A 20797-nucleotide genomic window follows, 5' to 3' on the forward strand; every position below is an offset into this window, starting at 1 on the left:
GTCTTTCCTGACCCAGCATCATTATCCAGCAATTAGCCATCAATCAGGGATGGGATCCCAAATTTTCCCCTCCTTAGACCAGGGGTGGTGAGAGCAAACGTAGCAGCCCATGGTTAGTGTAATTGAGATCGGTTAACGTGATATTGATCTGACATTGAAGTTTGGTAGATGACAGGTGAAGACAGATAAAATATAATACAAACAACAAAGCAATAGTATATAATTTCAGGGTTTTGTGCCAAGAAGATTCTGATCGATAATCGGGACAGCAGAAAATCAAGGTATAATACATTCCCAAATAGCATTAAAAAGATTTGAACCTCTAAATTTCGGGGGCACCTGCAAATAAAACCGACAGAGACAATTAAAATAATACAACATCGACCATTAATTGAAAATTGAGTGGGCGGCACGGTGACACAGTGGTTAGCACTACTGCCTCACAGCACCAGGGACCCAGGTTCGATTCCCGGCTCAGGTGACTATCTGTGTGGAATTTGCACATTCTCCCCGTGTCTGTGTGGGTTTCCTCCGGTTTCCTCCCACAGTCTGAAAGACATGCTGGTTAGGTGCATTGACCTGAACAGGCGCCAGAGCGTGGCGGCTGGGGGAATTTCACAGTAACTCCATTGCACTGTTAATGTAAGCCTTACTTGTGACTAATAAATAAACTTTAACTTTACTTTAGAGTGATTCAGTGCAGTAAATTAGCCAAGTAGGATATGTAAACAGAAGGAATACACACATCCCCATGGTAAAACACAGAGAGCACACATGGGATAGGGGACATATTGGTCTCCAACAGGCTTGTTGCGATTGTCATTTGCTACCAAGTAAGATTATATTCACAGAACCTTGAACATCACTGAATGCAGCCAAAACTGAGAAAACAGTGTGAATCGATCCAGCTGAATAACGGGTGATCTCCTAAGTATGAAAATATGAAAAATATTTCCGCATTTCCAACCGCACATCTGGTATAAAATCAGTTTCACTCTGAACAGAGCGCACTGTATACACAGGAGATGCTTAACGTAACAAGTACTTGCTGTTATAAAGCAAGCAGTTTAAACTGGACTGGTCGGCAGCCATAAAATGATTCAAACAGTAGCTACTGGGCAGTTGCTTCAATAGTTCTTTCTTGTTCTTAACAGTTCCCCAGGGAACCTAGTCTTGGCTGGGCCGATCAATTGCTGACAGCTTCAAAATTCGCAACCAGATCACTTCTTTTTGAATCCACTGCAATTCTTCAACAGAGCTTTTTACTTTTAATCTGAGATTCGTCTGGTTTAAAAAAAGAACTTTGCTCATTTATATCTTTCCAAAAGATTCCTTTAAATTTTGTCAATCGAAATTAAGACATAGAATCCACCCACTCAAGACACGGAGTCATTTTACATCATAGAAAGAGACCCTTCGGCCCATCGTGTCTGCGCCGGCCATCAAGCACCTATCTATTCTAATCCCATTTCCAGCACTTGGTCCGTAAGCCTTGTGTGCAATGGCATTTCAAATGCTCTTCTAAATACTTCTTAAATGTCGTGAGGGTTCCCGCCTCTACCACCCTTTCAGGTAGTGAGTTCCACATTCCTACCAGCCTACCACAGCAATGCGATGATGACTAATCTGTTTTCAGTGGTGTTGATAGAGGGAGAATCATATCATCCCTACACTGTGGAGGGAGGTCATTTAGCCCATTGAATCTGCACTGACTCTCCAAAAGTAACCAAGCCCACTGGAACAAACACCCAGCACTTCGCCAAGGGCAGCACAGTGGTTAGCACTGCTGCCTCACCCAGGGACCTGGGTTCAATTCCCGGCTTGGGTCACTGTCTGTGTGGAGTTTGCACATTCTCCCCGTGTCAACGTGGGTTTCCTCCCACAGTCTGAAAGACAGGGTGGTTAGGTGCATTGGCCGTGCTAAGTTCTCCCTCACTGTACCTGAACAGGTGCCGGAGTGTGGAGACTAGGGGAGTTTCGCAGTGACTTCATTGCAATGTTAATGTAAGCCTACTTGTGACACTAATAAATAAACTTAAACCCTCTGGTGAAAATGTTTTTCCTCAAATCTCCTATAAAATTCCTGCCCCTTAACGTAAAACTATGCCCCCTGGTTATTGACCCCTCTGCTGAAGTAAAAGTTAAAGTTAAAAAGTTTATTTATTAGTCACAAGTAAGGCTTACATTAACACTGCAATGAAGTTACTGTGAAAATCCCCATGTCGGACAGTCCCACACCTGTTTGTGTCAATGTACCTAACTTGCACGTCTTTCAGAATGTGAGGAAACCAGAGCACTCGGAGGAAACCCATGCAGACATGGGGAGAACATGCAAACTCCACACAGTCACCCAAGCCGGGAATTGAACCCGGGTCTCTGGCACTGTGAAGCAGCAGTGCTAACCACTGTGCTACCGTGCCGCCCCTTTTTAGGGGAAAGGTTCCTTCCTATTCACCCTATCTATGCCTCTCTATTTTATACACCTCAGTCAGGTCCCCCCTCAGCCTTCTCTGCTCCAAGGAAAACAACCACAGTCTATCCAGTCTCTCTTGATAGTTGAAATGCTCCAGCTCAGGCAACATCCTGGTGAATCTTCTCTGCACCCTCTCCAGTGCAATCACTTCCTTCCTGTAGTGTGGCGACCAGAACTGCATGCAGTACTCTAGCTGTAGCCTAACCAGCATTTTATACAGCTCCATCATAACCTTCCTGCTCTTATATACAATACTTCGATTAATAAAGACAGGTATCCCTTATGCCATCTTAACCACCTTATCTACCTGTCCTGTGGTCTTCAGAGATCTGTGGACACGCACACCAAGGGCTCGCTGATCCTCTGTACTTTGTGTACTGGTGCGGCATGGTGGCACTGGTGCCTCACAGCGCCTGGGACCTGGGTTCGATTCCCGGCTTCGGTCACTGTCTGTGTGGAGTTTGCACGTTCTCCCCGTGTCTGTGTGGTTTTCCTCCCGGGTGCTCCGGTTTCCTCCCACACTCCAAATGATGTGCAGATTAGGTGGATTAGCCATGGTAATTACGCGGGGTCAAGGGGATGGAGCGAAGTGGTGGGCCTGGGTAAAATACTCTGCCAGAGAGTCGGAGGAGACTCAATGGGCTGAATGGCCTCCTTCTGCACTGTAAGGATTCTACGATTCCCAGGATCCAACCATTCATTGTATATTCCTTTGGCTTGTTCATCCTCCCAAAAGCTCTCTCACTTTTCAGGGTTAAATTCCATTTGCCACAATTCTTCCCACCTAACCAGCCTATGTTTGATTTGATTTTGATTTGATTTGATTTATTATTGTCACATGTATTAACATAATGAAAAGTATCGTTTCTTGCGTGCTATACAGACAAAGCATACCGTTCATAAAGGAGGAAACAAGAGGGTGCAGAATGTAGTGTTACAGTCATAGCTAGGGTGTAGAGAAAGATCAACTTAATACAAGATAAGTCCATTCAAAAGTCTGACAACAGCAGGGTAGAAGCTGTTCTCGAGTCGGTTGATATGTGACCTCAGACTTTTGTATTTTTTTCCCGAAGGAAGAAGGTGGAAGAGAGAATGTCCGGGGTGCGTGGGGTCCTTAATTATGCTGGCTGCTTTGCCGAGGCAGCGGGAAGTGCAGATAGAGTCAATGGATGGGAGGCTGGTTTACGTGATGGATTGGGCTACATTCACGTCCTTTTGTAGTTCCTTGTGGCCTTGGGCAGAGCAGGAGCCATACCAAGCTGTGATACAACCAGAAAGGATGCTTTCTATGGTGCATCTGTAAAAGTTGGTGAGAGTTGTAGCTGACATGCCAAATTTCCTTAGTCTTCTGAGAAAGTAGAGGCGTTGGTGGGCCTTCTTAACTATAGTGTCAGCGTGGGGGACGACATATGTTGTCCTGCCTATCCTAGAAAAATTCAACACTCCTTGAAATACAACCCAGTTCTCTGCTCATTAGTAGAATTAAATGAACATGGATTTATATTGTGTTTCGAAACTCAAAGTGCTTTGCCTGAGTCACTATTACTCGAGGAAATGCCGCACAAGACGCATAGCAATGGGATGAGATGAATGGCCAGTGAACACATTTTCTGGTGGTATAATAAAAACAAAATACTGAGGATGCTGGAAATCTGAAATAAAAATAGAGAATGCTGGAGAAACTCAGCAGGTCTGGTAGAATCCATGGAGAAACAGAGTTAACGTTTCAAGTCCACATGACTCCTCTTCAGATAATTTTCTGGTGGTTTTTACTGAGAAAACACTGACCTCAAAGGCAAGAGAATTTGCATTAACAATATAATGTGAACCCTTCCAAAAATACCGCTTCATTTGCTCACTTAGCTGAGTAAAATGTTAAGCTAAAAAAATCTATAAAATACTGAGGGGCGCAGATCAGCTAGATAGTCAACATTTTATTCCAAAGGTAGGAGAGTCTAAAACAGGAGGGCATAGATTTAAGGTGAGGGGAGAGATGCAAAAGGGTTCAGAGGGTGGTGAGTGTCTGGAACAAGCTGTCAGAGGTAGTAGTAGAGGCGGGCACAATTTTGTCTTTTAAAAAGCATTTAGACAGTTACATGGGTAGGATGGGTATAAAGGGATATGGGTCAAACGCGGGCAATTGAGACTAGCTTAGTGGTTTAAAAAAAAAGAGCGGCATGGACAAGTTGGGCCGAAGGGCCTGTTTCCATGCTGTAAACCTCTATGACCATAAACACAAGTTATTCAGCTTGAACACCCAATCAGTCCCTATGAGCAACACTTAAGCATGATGTGGAGATGCCGGCATTGGACACCATGACTACCATCGACACCGCAAACTGCCGGCTCCAAGTGGAGAGGATCTGCAAGAAGATCGCGCATATCGACACAGACATGACTTCTTACAACACTTAAGCAAACAGATGGGATTTCACAGTGAATGTAATTACCTCACCCTTGCCATATATCAGTTTTTGCACTGAATTAACATAACTGACTCTGGTACAATGGTGAAATTAATCTGGGATTAGCTATTTGAATCACTTAAACAGACAGGTGTTTCCTGAACTGTTCAAGATTAATGATGCAGCTACAATTTACCAGCAACTAAGACACAAACCACCACAGAGTGCTCGCAATAAACACTGCAATTGTGAAGCAAGTGTTGAGTTTCATTCCAATTAATAAATAAATGCTGAAATCGCATTATTTCGGTAAAAGAATGAGATGCTGAGCGTGCATTATTGTAAAACACACAATAAGTAAATCTGTTCCCTCTTTTCATTTTCATCTTGTACAAATATATTTCAATTAAATTTCCTTTCCCACACCAGTTATTCCAGAGACATTCTGTATCAAAGGCACTGATTTTCATGGGAATCACATAGCAGAGGCTCCCGAAAGCCCTGTAAAATCCCTGAATCCCATGCAATTAAAAAAAATATGGCTTCATTTATTCACTACATTGTAATGGCTCTGCTTAACATAACCTCAAGATTGCCTCTGAGAAAAAACACCTTGCAGCCAAGACCATAAGATATAGGAGCAGAATTAGGCCATTTGGCCCATCGAGTCTGCTCCGCCATTCAATCATAGCTGATATGATTCTTATTTCCATTCTCTCGCCTTCTCCCTGTGACCCTTGATCCCCTTATTGATCAAGAACCCGATCTATCTTGGTCTTAAAGACACTCAATGACCTGGCCTCCACAGCCCTTTGTGGCAATGAGTTCCACAGATTCACCACCTGTGGCTGAAGATGTGAATATTAACAGCACAGGAACAGGCCCTTCGGCCTTCCAAGTCTGTACCGAATACTTACTTGACAAATTTGATGCAGAACTGTGTGAAGTACTTGCGAGTGGAAGCAAGGTTATCTCGGATGATGGGCACGTTCTGTTTGATATGGAGGATTATGGATGTGACATAAGGACTCTGATCACCGACGTGTTCCACATTTTGCCATGGCATCTAGGAGGAAGGCACTGCATAAATTTCTACATTTAAAAAAAAAAATTAACAACCAAAAGCATAAACAGCTAGATTAGCTAGTGGAAATATTTGCCTCAATAATTTAGTTAGAATTGCTATTTCATCTGTGAAACATTAAATAAAACTGACACTTGCATTAATATAACAGCACGCTGCTTTGCGAAGCAAATTAGCGTACTGGCAGCCAAATTGTGCCAGCAATTTTCAATAGATAAAATGGGATGAATCAATAAAGGGTGGCCCAGTGGTTAGCACTGCTGTCTCTCAGCGCCAGGGACCTGGATTCAATTCCGGCCTTGGATCACTGGCTGTGTGGAGTTTGTACATTCTCCCCGTGTCTGCGTGACTTTCCTCCGGGTGCTCTGGTTTCCTCCCTCAGTCTGAAAGACGTGCTGGTTCGGTGCATTAGGCATGCTAAATTGTCCCTCAGTGTACTCGAACCGGCGCCGGAGTGTGGCGACTTGGGGACTTTCACAGTAACTTCATTGCAGTGTTAATGTAAGCTGACTTATGGCACTAATAAATAAACTCTAAAACAGACCACAGAATCACCGTACATTGGCTCTTCAGAATTAACAACATCCAATAGATGTGTGATGGGAACTACAGTGCCAAGATGCTGCACTTACTTTACTCATGGCGGTCAGTGCAGGATCACAGGCTGCATCCAAGTCCTGAACTAACAACTGGATACTATTGGAAATCACACTGCAACACAAGATAGGAGAACATCATTAAACACAATGTAGTAACACATAAAACAACCTACTTTCCCTTAAATGGAACATTCTTTAGAAATTAAACCAATCCTGGTTAATATAGCTTGCGTGCTTGTTAACATTGGGGCGAATTTTCTCATTCTGCCTGCCATGGGAATTGAAGCGGGCAAGGGGCGGACCATGGACCTTGGGCGAGATTTTCTGGTTTCAGGGCGGACATGGCAGGAAAATCCCACTCATAAATTTTCTTTGAAGTTGCAAAAGGACAATTTAGTTATGCATTTATACACGGTTTTAGGGTTATAATTTTCAGCTTCAGATTTCTAAATATTGCCTAAGTAAGTCTTAGTATTCTAAATTTCATTTTACAACTTGCAGCTGTTGGACTTGAAGGAAGCACAATTCCTGAGACCATGAAATTAACCTTACTGTATAGCGCTCATTGCAATGGACAGCAAAGCTGGGTGAGCAGCAGATGGGGAAGCTCCAGTATTGGAGGGGGGGGGGGGGCGTAAATTAGGGCATTGGAGGAATAGGGCAGCAGTATTGTGGATTATCTGGGTGGAATTCTCCGGCTGTGCTGATCTAAAAGCCGGAAATACCCGCTCGACCGTCAATGGGGTTTCACATCGTCTGCAACCCGCCCGCTAAAATTCCAGTGGCGCACGGGATGGGAGAATTCCTGTCTCTATCTTGAACTTGGGGACAAAAGTGCCCATGGGATCTTGGCGTTTTCAAAGACTAAAGGTGTGGGGTGAGGTATTGGGAGGCAGTTAACAGCACAGAAAGAGTTGCTATCGCCCAACCTGCTGGCCTTTCACCCTCTTATCACATCTTACATACAGAATAGAGAAAGAAACACATTTTGAATGACATTTCTTGAGCCTGATCTGCCATTCAGTATATCATGGCGAATCAATGTATCAACTCCATTTAGTCATCTTTTCCTCATATCCCTAGATTCCTTTAATTAAAAATATATCAAGCTCAGTTTTAAAAATTTCAATTGAACTTAGTCATAGAGGTTTTGCAGCATGGAAACAGGCCCTTTAACTCAACTTGTCCATGCTGCCCCTTTTTTTAACCCCTAAGCTAGTCCCAATTGCCCGTGTTTGGCCCATATCCCTCTATACCTATCTTACCCATGTAACTGTCTAAAGGCTTTTTAAAAGACAAAATTGTACCCGCCTCTACTACTACCTCTGGCAGCTTGTTCCAGACATTCACCACCCTCTGTGTAAAAGAATTGCCCCTCTGGACACTTTTGTATCTCTCCCCTCTCACCTTAAACCTATACCCTCTAGCTTTAGATTCCCCTACCTTTGGGAAAAGATATTGACTATCTAGCTGATCTATATCCCTCATTATTTTATAGTCCTCTATAAGATCACCCCTCAGCCTCCTACGCTCCAGAGAAAGAAGTCCCAGTCTATCCAGCCTCTCCTTATAACCCAAAACATCAAGTCCCGGTAGCATCCTAGTAAATCTTTTCTGCACTCTTTCTAGTTCAATAATATCCTTTCTATAATCATCCATTCTATTACATCCACAGTGCATGTGTGTGCGTGTGTGTGGGTGGGGGTGGAAATGAGTTCCAGACTTCCAGCATCCTTGGTGTGAAAAATGTTTCGAGATTTCACACCTGATTGGCCTGGCTCAGATTTTAAGATCATGCCTCCTTGTTCCATTGTCAAGCATTCAATTTTGTGGCAATTAATTCTCTCATCTAATTTCATAAATTTTTATGCAATTCTGAAGCTTCCCGTGTTATCTACTGCTTGGCCAGTGCGTCCCGATGTAGTAAAACTGTTCTGCTTAGACAGCTTTACTAGTCTAATGTAACAATTTGAAGGCAGGAGAAAATCTATAGGCAATCAATCAGTATTGATTTATAGATGAATCACTGATGAAGTTTGATGCAAATGCAGTGATAAAAAGTGGTTGAACACAAGTTAAGAAGTGGACACAGGATTTCACATCAACAGGGCTTTCTTACAAAGTGATCAGGAAACACTTCCATCGTAACTTCACTGCAGTGTTAATGTAAGCCTTACTTGTGACTGATAAATGAACTTTTTTACTTTACTTTGAAAACATGCTTTTATTCTGCCATGTAAACACCATCAAATCAGATGACGATATACTTGAAAAACCTAAGTTACCTCAAAACAGATTCAAAATTGGAAGAATGTTCTTTTAGAAAACTATAGCACAAAACAGGCCCTTCGGCCCCACAAGTTGTGCCGAACATATCCCTACCTTTTAGGCCTACCTATAACCCTCCATCCTATTAAGTCCCATGTACTCATCCAGGAGTCTCTTAAAAGACCCTATTGAGTTTGCCTCCACCACCACTGATGGCAGCCGATTCCACTCGCCCACCACCCTGTGTGTGAAAAATGTGCCCCTAACATTTCCCCTGTACCTACCCCCCAGCACCTTAAACCTGTGTCCTCTCGTAGCAGCCATTTCCACCCTGGGAAAAAGCCTCTGGGAGTCCACCCGATCTATGCCTCTCAACATCTTATATACCTCTATTAGGTCTCCTCTCATCCTACGTCTCTCCAAGGAGAAAAGACCGAGATTCCTCAGCCTATCCTCATAAGGCATGCCACTCAATCCAGGCAACATCCTTGTAAATCTCCTCTGCACCCTTTCAATCTTTTCCACATCCTTCCTGTAATGAGGCAACCAGAACTGAGCACAGTACTCCAAGTGGGGTCTGACGAGGGTCTTATATAGCTGCATCATTATCCCCGGACTCCTAAACTCAATCCCTCGATTGATAAAGGCCAGCACACTATACGTCGATAGAGTTTCCCAATGCTTTAAAGCATAGACAAGGACAAACTGCCTTTGCTGATAGCAATAATCTTGCTTCTACTAACAGTAAACAACAACTAAAGTACAGAGTTAAAGGCAGTGTGATGACAGTAGTTGCTATAGATATATTTATTTTTTATGTTTAAGGAGACTGTTTTAAAGTTCAGCTTTTTCTCCAGGCAGTTGGTATGTCTGGTAGGAATGCTGGGAAAGCTTGATAATTACTCATTTTAGCCATACAGTGTTTACTTAGGAGAGAGTTAATGATTTTTTGCTTACCAAAAGGAAAGGCCCTTTGATCAAGGGAATGGAAGGTGGGTTTAGGTATGTAGGGTCATGTGATAATGTGGTTAATGGGAGGAGCTTGGTCTGTAGCAGAGAAAAAAAAAACAGCTTTCAGATCTTACGGAGGTTTGTTTAAAGACAGAGGTCTGCAAGTTGCTCTCTCCATAAAATCTCTGAAATTTTCAGATCGACTACACTCCTCATAGCAGGTATAGTTATGGTTGCTAAATGTAGTTAAAGTGGTTTTTGAGCATGTATGAAGAATATTGCTTATTTGGAAGCAGTGATAAGTAGAAATTAGAGTTCAAATACTGTTCAAACAGATAATAGTTAAGCTGCTTCATTTGTTAGAGTTATAGCTAAACACTGTTATTAAATAAAGTTTAGTTTTACTATAAAATATCCCTAATTTGTCAGTGGAATTACTCTTGGACTGAAGCATCCTATCCTCACATTTATACCAAAATAGAAAAATTGTTGGGGTCTAGTCTGGCTTCCTAATGTAATTTGGGGTTCTGGTCCAGGACCCTAACAGCAGAAAAAGAGCAATTTCCCCATCCTCCAGTCAGGCAAGGCCATGTGACAGATAATCAGGAAGAATAACGGCAGCAAGATTGGTGGGAAGACACAATTTAGTAGAAGTAAGGTAGAGGTGAATATATTTAAATCAAAGTGCACCAGTGAAGTCCTATGTTTTACTTACCTGGCGACATTTGAAACAAAATGTTAGGTTTTTTCCCCCGGAGGGCAGGGAGAAAATGTTGCTTTTTCAAAGAGCAACCACAGGGTGGCACGGTGGCACAGTGGTTAGCACTGCTGCCTCACAGCGCCAGGGACCCGGGTTCAATTCCGGCCTCGGGTCACTGTCTGTGTAGAGTTTACACGTTCTCCCCCGTGTCTGCGTGGGTTTCCTCCGGGTGCTCCGGTTTCCTCCCACGGTCCAAAGATGTGAGGGTTAGGTGGATTGGCCATGCTAAATTGACCATAGTTTCAGGGGGATGAGCAAGGTAAATGCGTGGGATTACGGGAATAAGGCCTGGGTGGGATTGTGGTTGGTACAGACTTGATGGGCCGAATGGCCTCCTTCTGTACTGTAGGGATTCTATGAATTCTATTCTATGAAGGTGGACCAAGTGGTTTTTTCCTGTGCTGTATGACTCATGTAGTAGTGTCTAGGGATGTTTATGAGTTCTATAGCAGACAGGTATGGTTTTGATTTGCTGCACATATCACTGTGTTTACATCAAACAGTCATATAAGACAACTCCATTTTCTCCATGCTAAGATGCATGTTTAGACCAATACTTGGCATACAAGTCAACCCCACACCTTTCAGCTCAAGAAGTGCATATTTGGGGCTATAAACACATCAGGAGTCGACCACAATTTTTCAGCTCAGAAATACATGTTTAAGGCAATACTTGCCCTATGAGTTGAATCACGCCTGCGCTGAATGAAATAGGTAGCTGGTTAATGGAGAAATAACCTCAACAAAGAGTATAAATATGCACGCCTCCCTGCTTGCTGCTTTCTGTGGTTTTGTCTCGAAATCGTGGGAAGTTATTAATGCAAAAATTGTCATCAGACTATTCAAAAAATGCAGAATATCCAACTCAATGGATGGAGGAGAAGATGATTTGCTGTGGTGAGATCATTATGAAACCAAAAGTGTCACATCTGATCCAACGTGGGATTCTTACGATGATGCCATAGCCAAAATGACTCCGGATGAATTTGTTTAACTCATTGCGTCAGTTGCCAAAGATGAAGAATATGAGTTTTTAAAAAGTTACAACTGCAGTTTAAACTATCCTTGTAGAATTATTTCATTAAATAAAACATGACACATTGATTTTATTTGAATTACTGGTGATTTTCCTTTACATTAAATGGTGGCCACCTACACCAACACTCACAATTTACATTTTATACTTGACATTTACGTTTTTGAGCCATTTTTGGAAGGACTTTTTGAAGTTTCAAAGGTTGACTTATACAACGGCATGGTGTGACAGTGGTTAGCACTGCTGCCTCTCAGTGCCAGGGACCCGGTTTCAATTCCCTGCTTGGGTCACTGTCTGTACAGAGTCTGCACGTTCTCCCCGCGTCTGCGTGGCTTTCCTCCGTGTGCTCTGGTTTCCTCCCACGGTCCGAAAGACATTCTGGTTAGGTGTATTGGGTCATGCTAAATTCTCCCTCCGTGTAATCCGAACAGGGGCCGGAGCGTGGCGACTAGGGGATATTCACAGTAGCTTCATTGCGGTGTTAATGTAAGTCTACTTGTGACACTAATAAATAAACTTACACACCGCGATGTAGGGTACCCAGATTGATAACTGAGAGAGGACAGCAACAATTTACATTTGACCAGCAGCATTGGAGCATAAACCAAAGAACAACAACTCATCTTGATCTAGACAGGCAAGGATTTTACCAATACTTTATAAACAAGTTCGACAAATGAAGGGATGAAAATTAAATTGTTTATTATTTATAGCTAGTTACCAAGTTTGTGGTGCAACTTACTAATGGAATTTGATAAACAACCAACTAGTGGTTTATTTTAAGGGTGTAACAGCTTAAGCGAGTTCTAAATCAGTCATTTGTATTGCAGGGGTCTACGCACGCTACCGTATTTTGTCTGTGTATGTAATGATGTGCAGTCCATTCTTGCTAATCAAATCAAGCACAATATTTTTGTGTCTTTAAATGTAACAACTGTGTATCAGCCCTCTGTTAAAAGAAGACATTTGTGACCAAAACTATTTGGCAAAGCTGAAGGGTCCATTAGATCGGCGCCATATGATTTACTCCCTGAAGAGCAACAGTGAGCAAAATTAACTGTACCTCATAAACTCCAAATGATTGAAATATTTTGGCACATGGACATTCACAACAGACCAACTGATAGAGCTGCGCAGGAAATACTTGTGGCTTTGCACCATCTTATTATAATCCATGGACTTTCCATCCTGACTGAAATAGGCTATGGCTTCATCGCAAAGAATGAGCTTGCTCCAGAAGGACAACCGCAAGTAGTCTACTGAAAAAATCAGTTGTTTGCTTTAGAGGGCCTCTATCTTTCAGCCCAGGCAACGGGGAGAGCCAAAAACAATCCACACATCCATTTCTGATGAGATGGTGTCACTAAGTGACAATGGCATTTCATCGTGCAGTAATATTTGATAATGTGAAGTGGGTCACGATATCAAGCTGCCTTGTCGACAAGCAAACAATCCTGACACTTTCAGAGTATGTCTAAGATGAACAGCTCAGTGAAGCAGTGCCTTACGGCTGTGTGGTCCATAGTGAAGGAAAAAAGCCGTAGACTGCAGGAAAATGGTCAGATAGGTGAATCCAGAGGCATGAGATAATGCAGTTGTGGAGGGTCTAAAGTTTTTATTGTTTATTTATTAGTGTCACAAGTAGGCTCATGTTAACACTGGAATGAAGTTACTGTGAAAATCCCCTAGTAGCCACGCCCCGGAGGCGCCTGTTCAGATAGGGAGAATTTAGCACGGCCAGTGCACCTAACCAGCATGTCTTTTGGACTGTGGGAGGAAACCGGTAAGAAGTTTAACAACACCAGGTTAAAGTCCAACAGGTTTATTTGGTAGCAAAAACCGGAGCAGACACACGTAGAACGCGCAGAGTCCACACAGATAGTGACCCAAACCGGGAATCGAACCTGGGTCCCTGGTGCTGTGAGATAGCAGTGCTAACTACTGAGGCAGCAGTACTAATCACTGTGCCACCGTGCCGCCCATTGGGGAGAAGGGGGGGGTTTCCAAATAAGGGAAAAGAATACACGACAAACGGTGGAATATTGACAGTTGTGATGGAGCAAAAGGATCTTGAAGCGCATGTCCACAGGTCCCTGAAGGTAGATCAGCGGGCTGAGAAGGCATATGGATACTTTCCTTTATTAGTCGAGGCATGGATTGTAAGAGCAGGAAGGTTGCACAAGAATTGCATTAAACAGTAGTTAGGCCACAGCTAGAGTGCTGTATTCAGTTCTGGTCACATTACAGGAAGGATGTGATTGCATTACAAAGGGTGCAGAGGAGGTTGATGAGGATGTTAATGGACTGGAAAATATTGCTATGAGGTAAGAGTGGATAGGCTGGAGTCATTTACTTTGGAACGGAGGAGGCTGAGGGGAGATTTAATTGACATGTATAAAATGATAAAGGGGATAGAAAGGACCTAGTTCTCTTTGTAGAGAGATCAATAACATGGGCATTGGTTTAAAGTAATCACTATAAAGATGAGGGGAGAGCCATCATAAGACCACAAGAAACAGGAGGAGGAGTAGGCCATTCAGCCCATTGAACCTGCTCCGTAATTCAATAGGATTATGGCTGATCTGATTGTGGTGCTGGCTCCATTTCCTGCCTGTCTCCCATAAACCCTGACTCTCATGTTGATCAAGAATCTGTCTGACTCGGTCTTGAATATACTCAATGACCCAGCTTCCAATGCACTATACGGAAAAGAATTTCAAAGACTAACAATCCTCAGGGAATAAACTGCTCCTCATCTCCATCTTGAATGAGAAATCCCTTATTTTTAAACTATGTCCCCGAGTTCTACATTCCCTCATGAAGGAAAACATTCTCTCACCGTCCACTCTGTCAAGCCCCCTCAGAATCTTCTGTGTTTCAACTCAGGGCGGCACGGTAGCACAGTGGTTAGCACTGCTGCTTCACAGCTCCAGGGTCCCGGGTTCGATTCCTGGGTCGGGTCACTGTCTGTGTGGAGTTTGCACATTCTCCTCGTGTCTGCGTGGGTTTTCTCCGGGTGCTCCGGTTTCCTCCCACAGTCCAAAGATGTGCGGGTTAGGTTGATTGGCCAGGTTAAAAATTGCCCCTTAGAGTCCTGAGATGCGTAGGTTAGAGGGATTAGCGGGTAAATATGTGGGGGTAGGGCCTGGGTGGGATTGTGGTCGGTGCAGACTCGATGGGCCGAATGGCCTCCTTCTGCACTGTAGGGATTCTATGATGATCTATGATGATTCATTCTCCTAAACACCAATGAGTGCAGGCCCAACCTGCTCATAACTTTCCTCATAAGACAAAGCCTTAATTCCAGGAATCAACCTAGTGAACCTTCCCTGATCGGTTTCCAATATAAATATATCCTTCCTTAAGTAAGGAGACTAAAACTCTCCACAGTCCTCCAGGTGTGGTCTCACCAATACCTTGTACAATTGTAGCAAGCCTCCCCTTGCAATAAAGGTCAACATTCCATTTCCCTTCCTAATTAGTTGCTGTACCTGCATACTGACTCTTTGGGCAGGATTTTCCGGTCGCACTCACTCTGAAACCGGAAAATCCTGCCCGAGGTCAACGGACCTTTCCACGGTCTGCCCCTCACTCGCTACGATTCCCGTGGTGGGCAGAATGGGAAAATTTGCCCCTTTGTGATTCTTATACAAAGAGTGTCAAGATCCCTGTGTAGAATTCTGCTGTCTCTCTCCTTTTAAATAATATTCTGCTTTTCCATTCTCTCTGTCAAAGTGGACAACCTTACATTTTCCCACATTAAACTTCATCTGCCAAACGTCTGCCCACTTAGCCTATCTCTATCCCTTTGCGGACTTTTCACACCCACCTCACACCTTTCTCTTCTACCTATCCTTGTGCCATCATCAAATTTGGCTCCAATGCAGCTGGTCACTTCATCTGAGTCATTAATATGGAGGATAAAATAGTTGAGGCTTCAGCACCTATCCCTGCGGCAATACTAGCTACAGTTTGCCAACTTGAAAAAAACCCATTGATCTTGACTCTCTTTTCCTGTTATTTAGCCAATCCTATATTGTTGCTAATATATCACCAACATGATGAGCTCTCATCTTGTGCAGTAACCTTTTATGTGGCATCTAACTAAATGCCTTTTAGAAATTGAAATACACCACATCTAACGTCTTTATCCATCCTTCTTGCTACAGCCTTAAATAACCCTAACAATCTGTCAAACACAATTTCCCTTTCACAAAACCATGTTGACTATGCCTGATTGTATTGTTGCTTTCTAAATATCCTACACCCAATGCATCCACTATCCCTGCAGCCACTTCTTTGAATAGGCTATCAGGTCCAAAGGCCTTTAGTTCCCATTAGTTTTCCCAGTAGATTTTCTCTCATGACCGTGATTATTTTAAGTTCCTCCCTCCTGCTTGCCTCCTCAGTTTCTACTGTTCTCGGGATGCTTTTTCTATCTTCTACTATGAAAGCAGACACAAAATAATTGTTCATAGTCTCTGCCATTTCTTTGTTTCCCATCTCACCCTTTAAGGGACTAACCATTACTTTAACTAGTCTTTCACTTTTTATATACTTTTAGAAATTTGTAGAGTTGAGGAAACTTTAGTTTCACCCATCTGCGGTGGAGTCAGGAACTCACTACCTGAAAGGGTGATAGAGGCAGAGAGCCTCATTGTATTTAAAGAAACACTTGGACACTGTGAAGTTCCGTAATCTAAGCTGCTACGGTCCCAGAGGTGCAAAGTGGGATTAGGCTGGATAGCACTTTTTCGATTGGCAGTGACAATGATAGCCTCCTTGTGTACCTTCAATTTCTATGATTCCGGGGTCAGCCGGCAGCTTATCCTCAGGATACCTCTGCAATTGTGAAGTATTTATTTTTAAATTGGTGCAGTGGAAAGAGTAAATTCGTCAATCCTCTCATTGCTTGTACTCACGTGCTAAAGGTGTCCATTTCTGACATCAAGTTAATCCTTTCCACTAGACTTACATCCACCTTCTCTTTGAGTTTCTCTTCAAGCTTTCGGAGAAATTAGAAATGTCAATCACACACAGGCAACAATGCAACTTAGAGAGTACTTAATGCAAAACAAAACCTCCAAGTTAAATGCAACAACATCACTGCGAGTCTTTGGGTTTCTATTCTACAGGTTTTATCTTCTCTCTTGCGGGCGGCGCGGTGGCACAGTGGTCAGCACACTGCCATGCAAAACAAATTAGTTTTCAAAGTGTACTGACAGCCAAACTGTGCCAGCAATTTCAGTAAGAAGTTTAACAACACCAGGTTAAAGTCCAACAGGTTTATTTGGGAGCAAAAGCCACACAAGCTTTCGGAGCTGCAAGCCCCTTCTTCAGGTGAGTGGGAATTCTGTTCACAAACAGCGCATATAAAGACACAGACTCAATTTACATGAATAATGGTTGGAATGCGAATACTTACAACTAATCAAGTCTTTAAGAAACAAAACAATGTGAGTGGAGAGAGCATCAAGACAGGCTAAAAAGATGTGTATTGTCTCCAGACAATTCATCCGTTGATGAATGAACACCGCTCGACAATCACCAGGCAAGACTGTTCTCTTCCTGTTGGGGAGCACTTCAGCGGTCACGGGCATTCGGCCTCTGATATTCGGGTAAGCGTTCTCCAAGGCGGCCTTCGCGACACACGACGGCGCAGAGTCGCTGAGCAGAAACTGATAGCCAAGTTCCGCACACACGAGGAAGGCCTCAACCGGGATATTGGGTTCATGTCACACTATCTGTAACCCCCACAGAGTTTCACTGGCTGTCTTGTCTGGAGACAATACACATCTTTTTAGCCTGTCTTGATGCTCTCTCCACTCACATTGTTTTGTTTCTTAAAGACTTGATTAGTTGTAAGTATTCGCATTCCAACCATTATTCATGTAAATTGAGGTTGTGTCTTTATATGCTCTGTTTGTGAACAGAATTCCCACTCACCTGAAGAAGGGGCTTGCAGCTCCGAAAGCTTGTGTGGCTTTTGCTACCAAATAAACCTGTTGGACTTTAACCTGGTGTTGTTAAACTTCTTACTGTGTTTACCCCAGTCCAACGCCGGCATCTCCACATCATGACCAGCAATTTCCAACAGATATGATGGGATGAATCAATCAAGTGTGGCACGGTGGCACAATGGTTAGCACAGCTGCCTCAGAGTGCCAGGGACTCGGGTTCAATTCCGGCCTCGGGTGAACAATTTGCATGTTCTCCTCCGGGTGCTCCAGTTTCCTCCCACAGTCCAAAGATGTGCTGATTGGGTTGATTGACCATGCTAAATTGACCCTTAGTGTCAGGGGGATTAGGAGGGTAAATACGTGGGGTTACGGGGATGGGACCTGGGGGGGAGGAGATTGTTGTTGGTGCAGGCTGGATGGGCCAAATGGCCTCCTTCTGCACTGCAGATTCTACGATTCTTCAGTAGCTAAGGCAGTCCTGTCGCTGAGCTCTCGATTCCTATGATCCAGCACGCCGTTACCCACACAATGTCTATATAATTTGTAGCGTGCAGAGGAATTGAAGACAGACCCCTGTTTCTCGGCCACCATTCATTTCTTGCATCGTCACAGAACCTACCCTGAATTTGGAATGCAATAACACGGCCACATCTGCCAAACAAGTTATACAGTAAATAGGTAAGTCAACACACTGAAGGTTTACAGCAGCTCCAGTTGCAATTGCTGCTGTATTATTCAATGGTACAGTAAGAAGTCTCACAACACCAGGTTAAAGTCCAACAGGTTTATTTGGTAGCAAATACCATAAGCTTTCGGAGCGCTGCCCCTTCGTCAGATGGAGTGAAAATCTGTTCTCCAACAGTGCACAGAGACACAACATCAAGTTACAGAATACTAATTAGAATGCAAATCTCTACAGCCAGCCAGGTCTTAAAGATAAAGTGGGTGGAGGGAACATTAAACACAGGTTAAAGAGATGTGTATTGTCTCCAGACAGAACGGCACCATTATTCAATGGTGACCAGACAAAGCTAGATCTGTGATCTAACATTTTTCTGCTAGCCTGTCGCCGAATCCTCCATCCTATCCACAACATTATGAAAACTTTAGATAGACAAGCCAATGTCTGCGTTCGAAACTTGAATGGGACAAAGGAGATTTACGTGTTTCTCAACCTCAAATGCAGCTACCAATCTAGTGTGCAATGTAATGAAATAAAATCCACATGTTTGTATTTGAACACATCTATTTCAAATGGATACATCTTTGCAAAACAAAATCTGTTAGCGTACACTGAAACGGTTAAGCACTTCATGCGGTTACGTTGCTTTGCTTTTATCACGGAGCTGGTTATTGTAATGTGAAAGGATTCTTTTCACTGTAGATAGTTGATATGTACATTGTGGACTGCACTCAATTATTCCCCATTTGTGGAACAGATTCATTAAACAACTACTCCCACACACACACACGGCAAAATTTCTACTTATGTATAACAATTTACGGCTGAATTAAGATATAGCTTGTAATGCTTTAACAGAACACAGGCATTAAGTTGGAACAGGACATACTGACTAAATTACCCAGATTATATCTTATAACATAAGATGGGCTATTTCCTGCAATGATTGAAAAATCCATATGGCAGATTAACTCAATCACCAAATCGTGATTTGAAATCTTTAGAACGTACTTTCATTTGTTTAAACATGATTATTACAGGGGGAAAAAAAAACCTTCTACAGTTACAATAATTTTTAACCATTCTCCAGTCAATTTACTTCCTTGGAACATAGGATGGAACATAGGAACAATAATAGTATACCATTCGGCCCATTGAGCCTGTTCGCAGCCATTCAATGAGATGGTGGCTGATCTCTACCTTAACTCAGTCCACCTGCCTTGGCTTTTTGTCCTTTTATACCCTTGGCAAGCAAAAAATTGATCAACCTCAGATTTTAAATTATTGATTGAGCTAGCATTTGCTATTGGCAGGACAGAGCTGTATCCACTTGCAATATTTGATTTAGGAGCCAAATATTGATGCAAGCAAGGCTGGCACTACTGCGTATTACTGAAATCATAGAAATCATAGAAACCCTACAGTGCAGAAGGAGGCCATTCGGCCCATCGAGTCTGCACCGACCACAATCCCACCCAGGCCCCACCCCCACATACCTTACCCGCTAATCCCTCTAACCTACACATCCCAGGACTCTAAGGGGCAATTTTTTTAACCTGGCCAATCAACCTAACCCGCACATCTTTGGACTGTGGGAGGAAACCGGAGCACCCGGAGGAAACCCACGCAGACACGAGGAGAATGTGCAACCTCCACACAGACAGTGACCCGAGCCGGGAATCGAACCCAGGACTCTGGAGCTGTGAAGCAGCAGTGCTAACCACTGTGCTACCGTACCGCCCATGAAGTAGAGCCATATTTTCAGTTGTGCAATTCTATAGAGACGACATTAAACTGAGGCCTTGTCCACATGTTCTGTGGATCCACGGCAATAATCAAAGCACAGGGAGCTCTCCAACACACTCTATCACCAATAATTTAACACTGTTGTGTGTGGTACATTGCTGTGAATAAAATGGTTGCCGCATTTGCTCATATAACAATTGTAATTGCAATTCAAAGTAATTCCAAAGTGGGGCGGCACGGTGACACAGTGGTTAGCACTGCTGCCTCACAGCGCCAGGGACCCGGGTTCAATTCTGGCCTCGGGTCACTTGTGGCATTTGCACATTCTCCCTATGTCTGCTCCTCTGGGTGCTCTGGTTTCCTCCCACGGTCCAAAGGTGTGTGGGTTAGGTGGATTAGCCATGCTAACTTGACCCTAGTGTCAGGGGGATTAGCAGGGTAAATACATGGGGATTGGGCCTGGGTGGGATTGTTGTCAGTGCAGGCCTGATGGGCTGAATGGCCTCCTTCTGCACTGCAGGATTCCTATGATAAGCCATTGTGCGATCATGCCAGTCAGACCTCCTCTAAGCAAATCCGCTGTTTCTTCACTTGTCCTAATTTCAATCCTTGTGGCCTTGTACCACGAGTCCCTTTTGTCATTTAATCTCTCCTAGTCACCACCCTATTACAGACCATCCCTTTCCTTCTTTCTCCTATCCTCCTTTTTGTTTGCTCACATTCCTCATTTTTCTAAGTTTGTTGAAAGGGCACGGACCTGTTTCTCTTTCCAAGATGCTGCCAGACCTGCTGAGTATTTCTAGCACTTTCTGTTCTTAATTTCAGATTTTCAG

The 20797-nt window shown here is 43.3% G+C and overlaps 1 protein-coding gene across 1 annotated transcript in view; it reads right to left on the reverse strand.

Annotated features, from left to right (window-relative positions):
• Nucleotides 1–20797, reverse strand: part of vps53 (VPS53 subunit of GARP complex) — a 293849-nt gene that overhangs the window by 78864 nt on the left and 194188 nt on the right. Inside the window, exons 16-18 of the mRNA XM_078224778.1 lie at nucleotides 16499–16581; nucleotides 6595–6673; nucleotides 5796–5944 (exon numbers count right to left, since the gene is read on the reverse strand). Of these exons, the coding sequence (XP_078080904.1) occupies nucleotides 5796–5944; nucleotides 6595–6673; nucleotides 16499–16581 (311 nt within the window). The remainder of the gene's footprint in view (nucleotides 1–5795; nucleotides 5945–6594; nucleotides 6674–16498; nucleotides 16582–20797) is intronic.

This window comes from Mustelus asterias, chromosome 12 (assembly GCF_964213995.1).
Source record: "Mustelus asterias chromosome 12, sMusAst1.hap1.1, whole genome shotgun sequence".
NCBI classification, from domain to species: domain Eukaryota; kingdom Metazoa; phylum Chordata; class Chondrichthyes; order Carcharhiniformes; family Triakidae; genus Mustelus; species Mustelus asterias.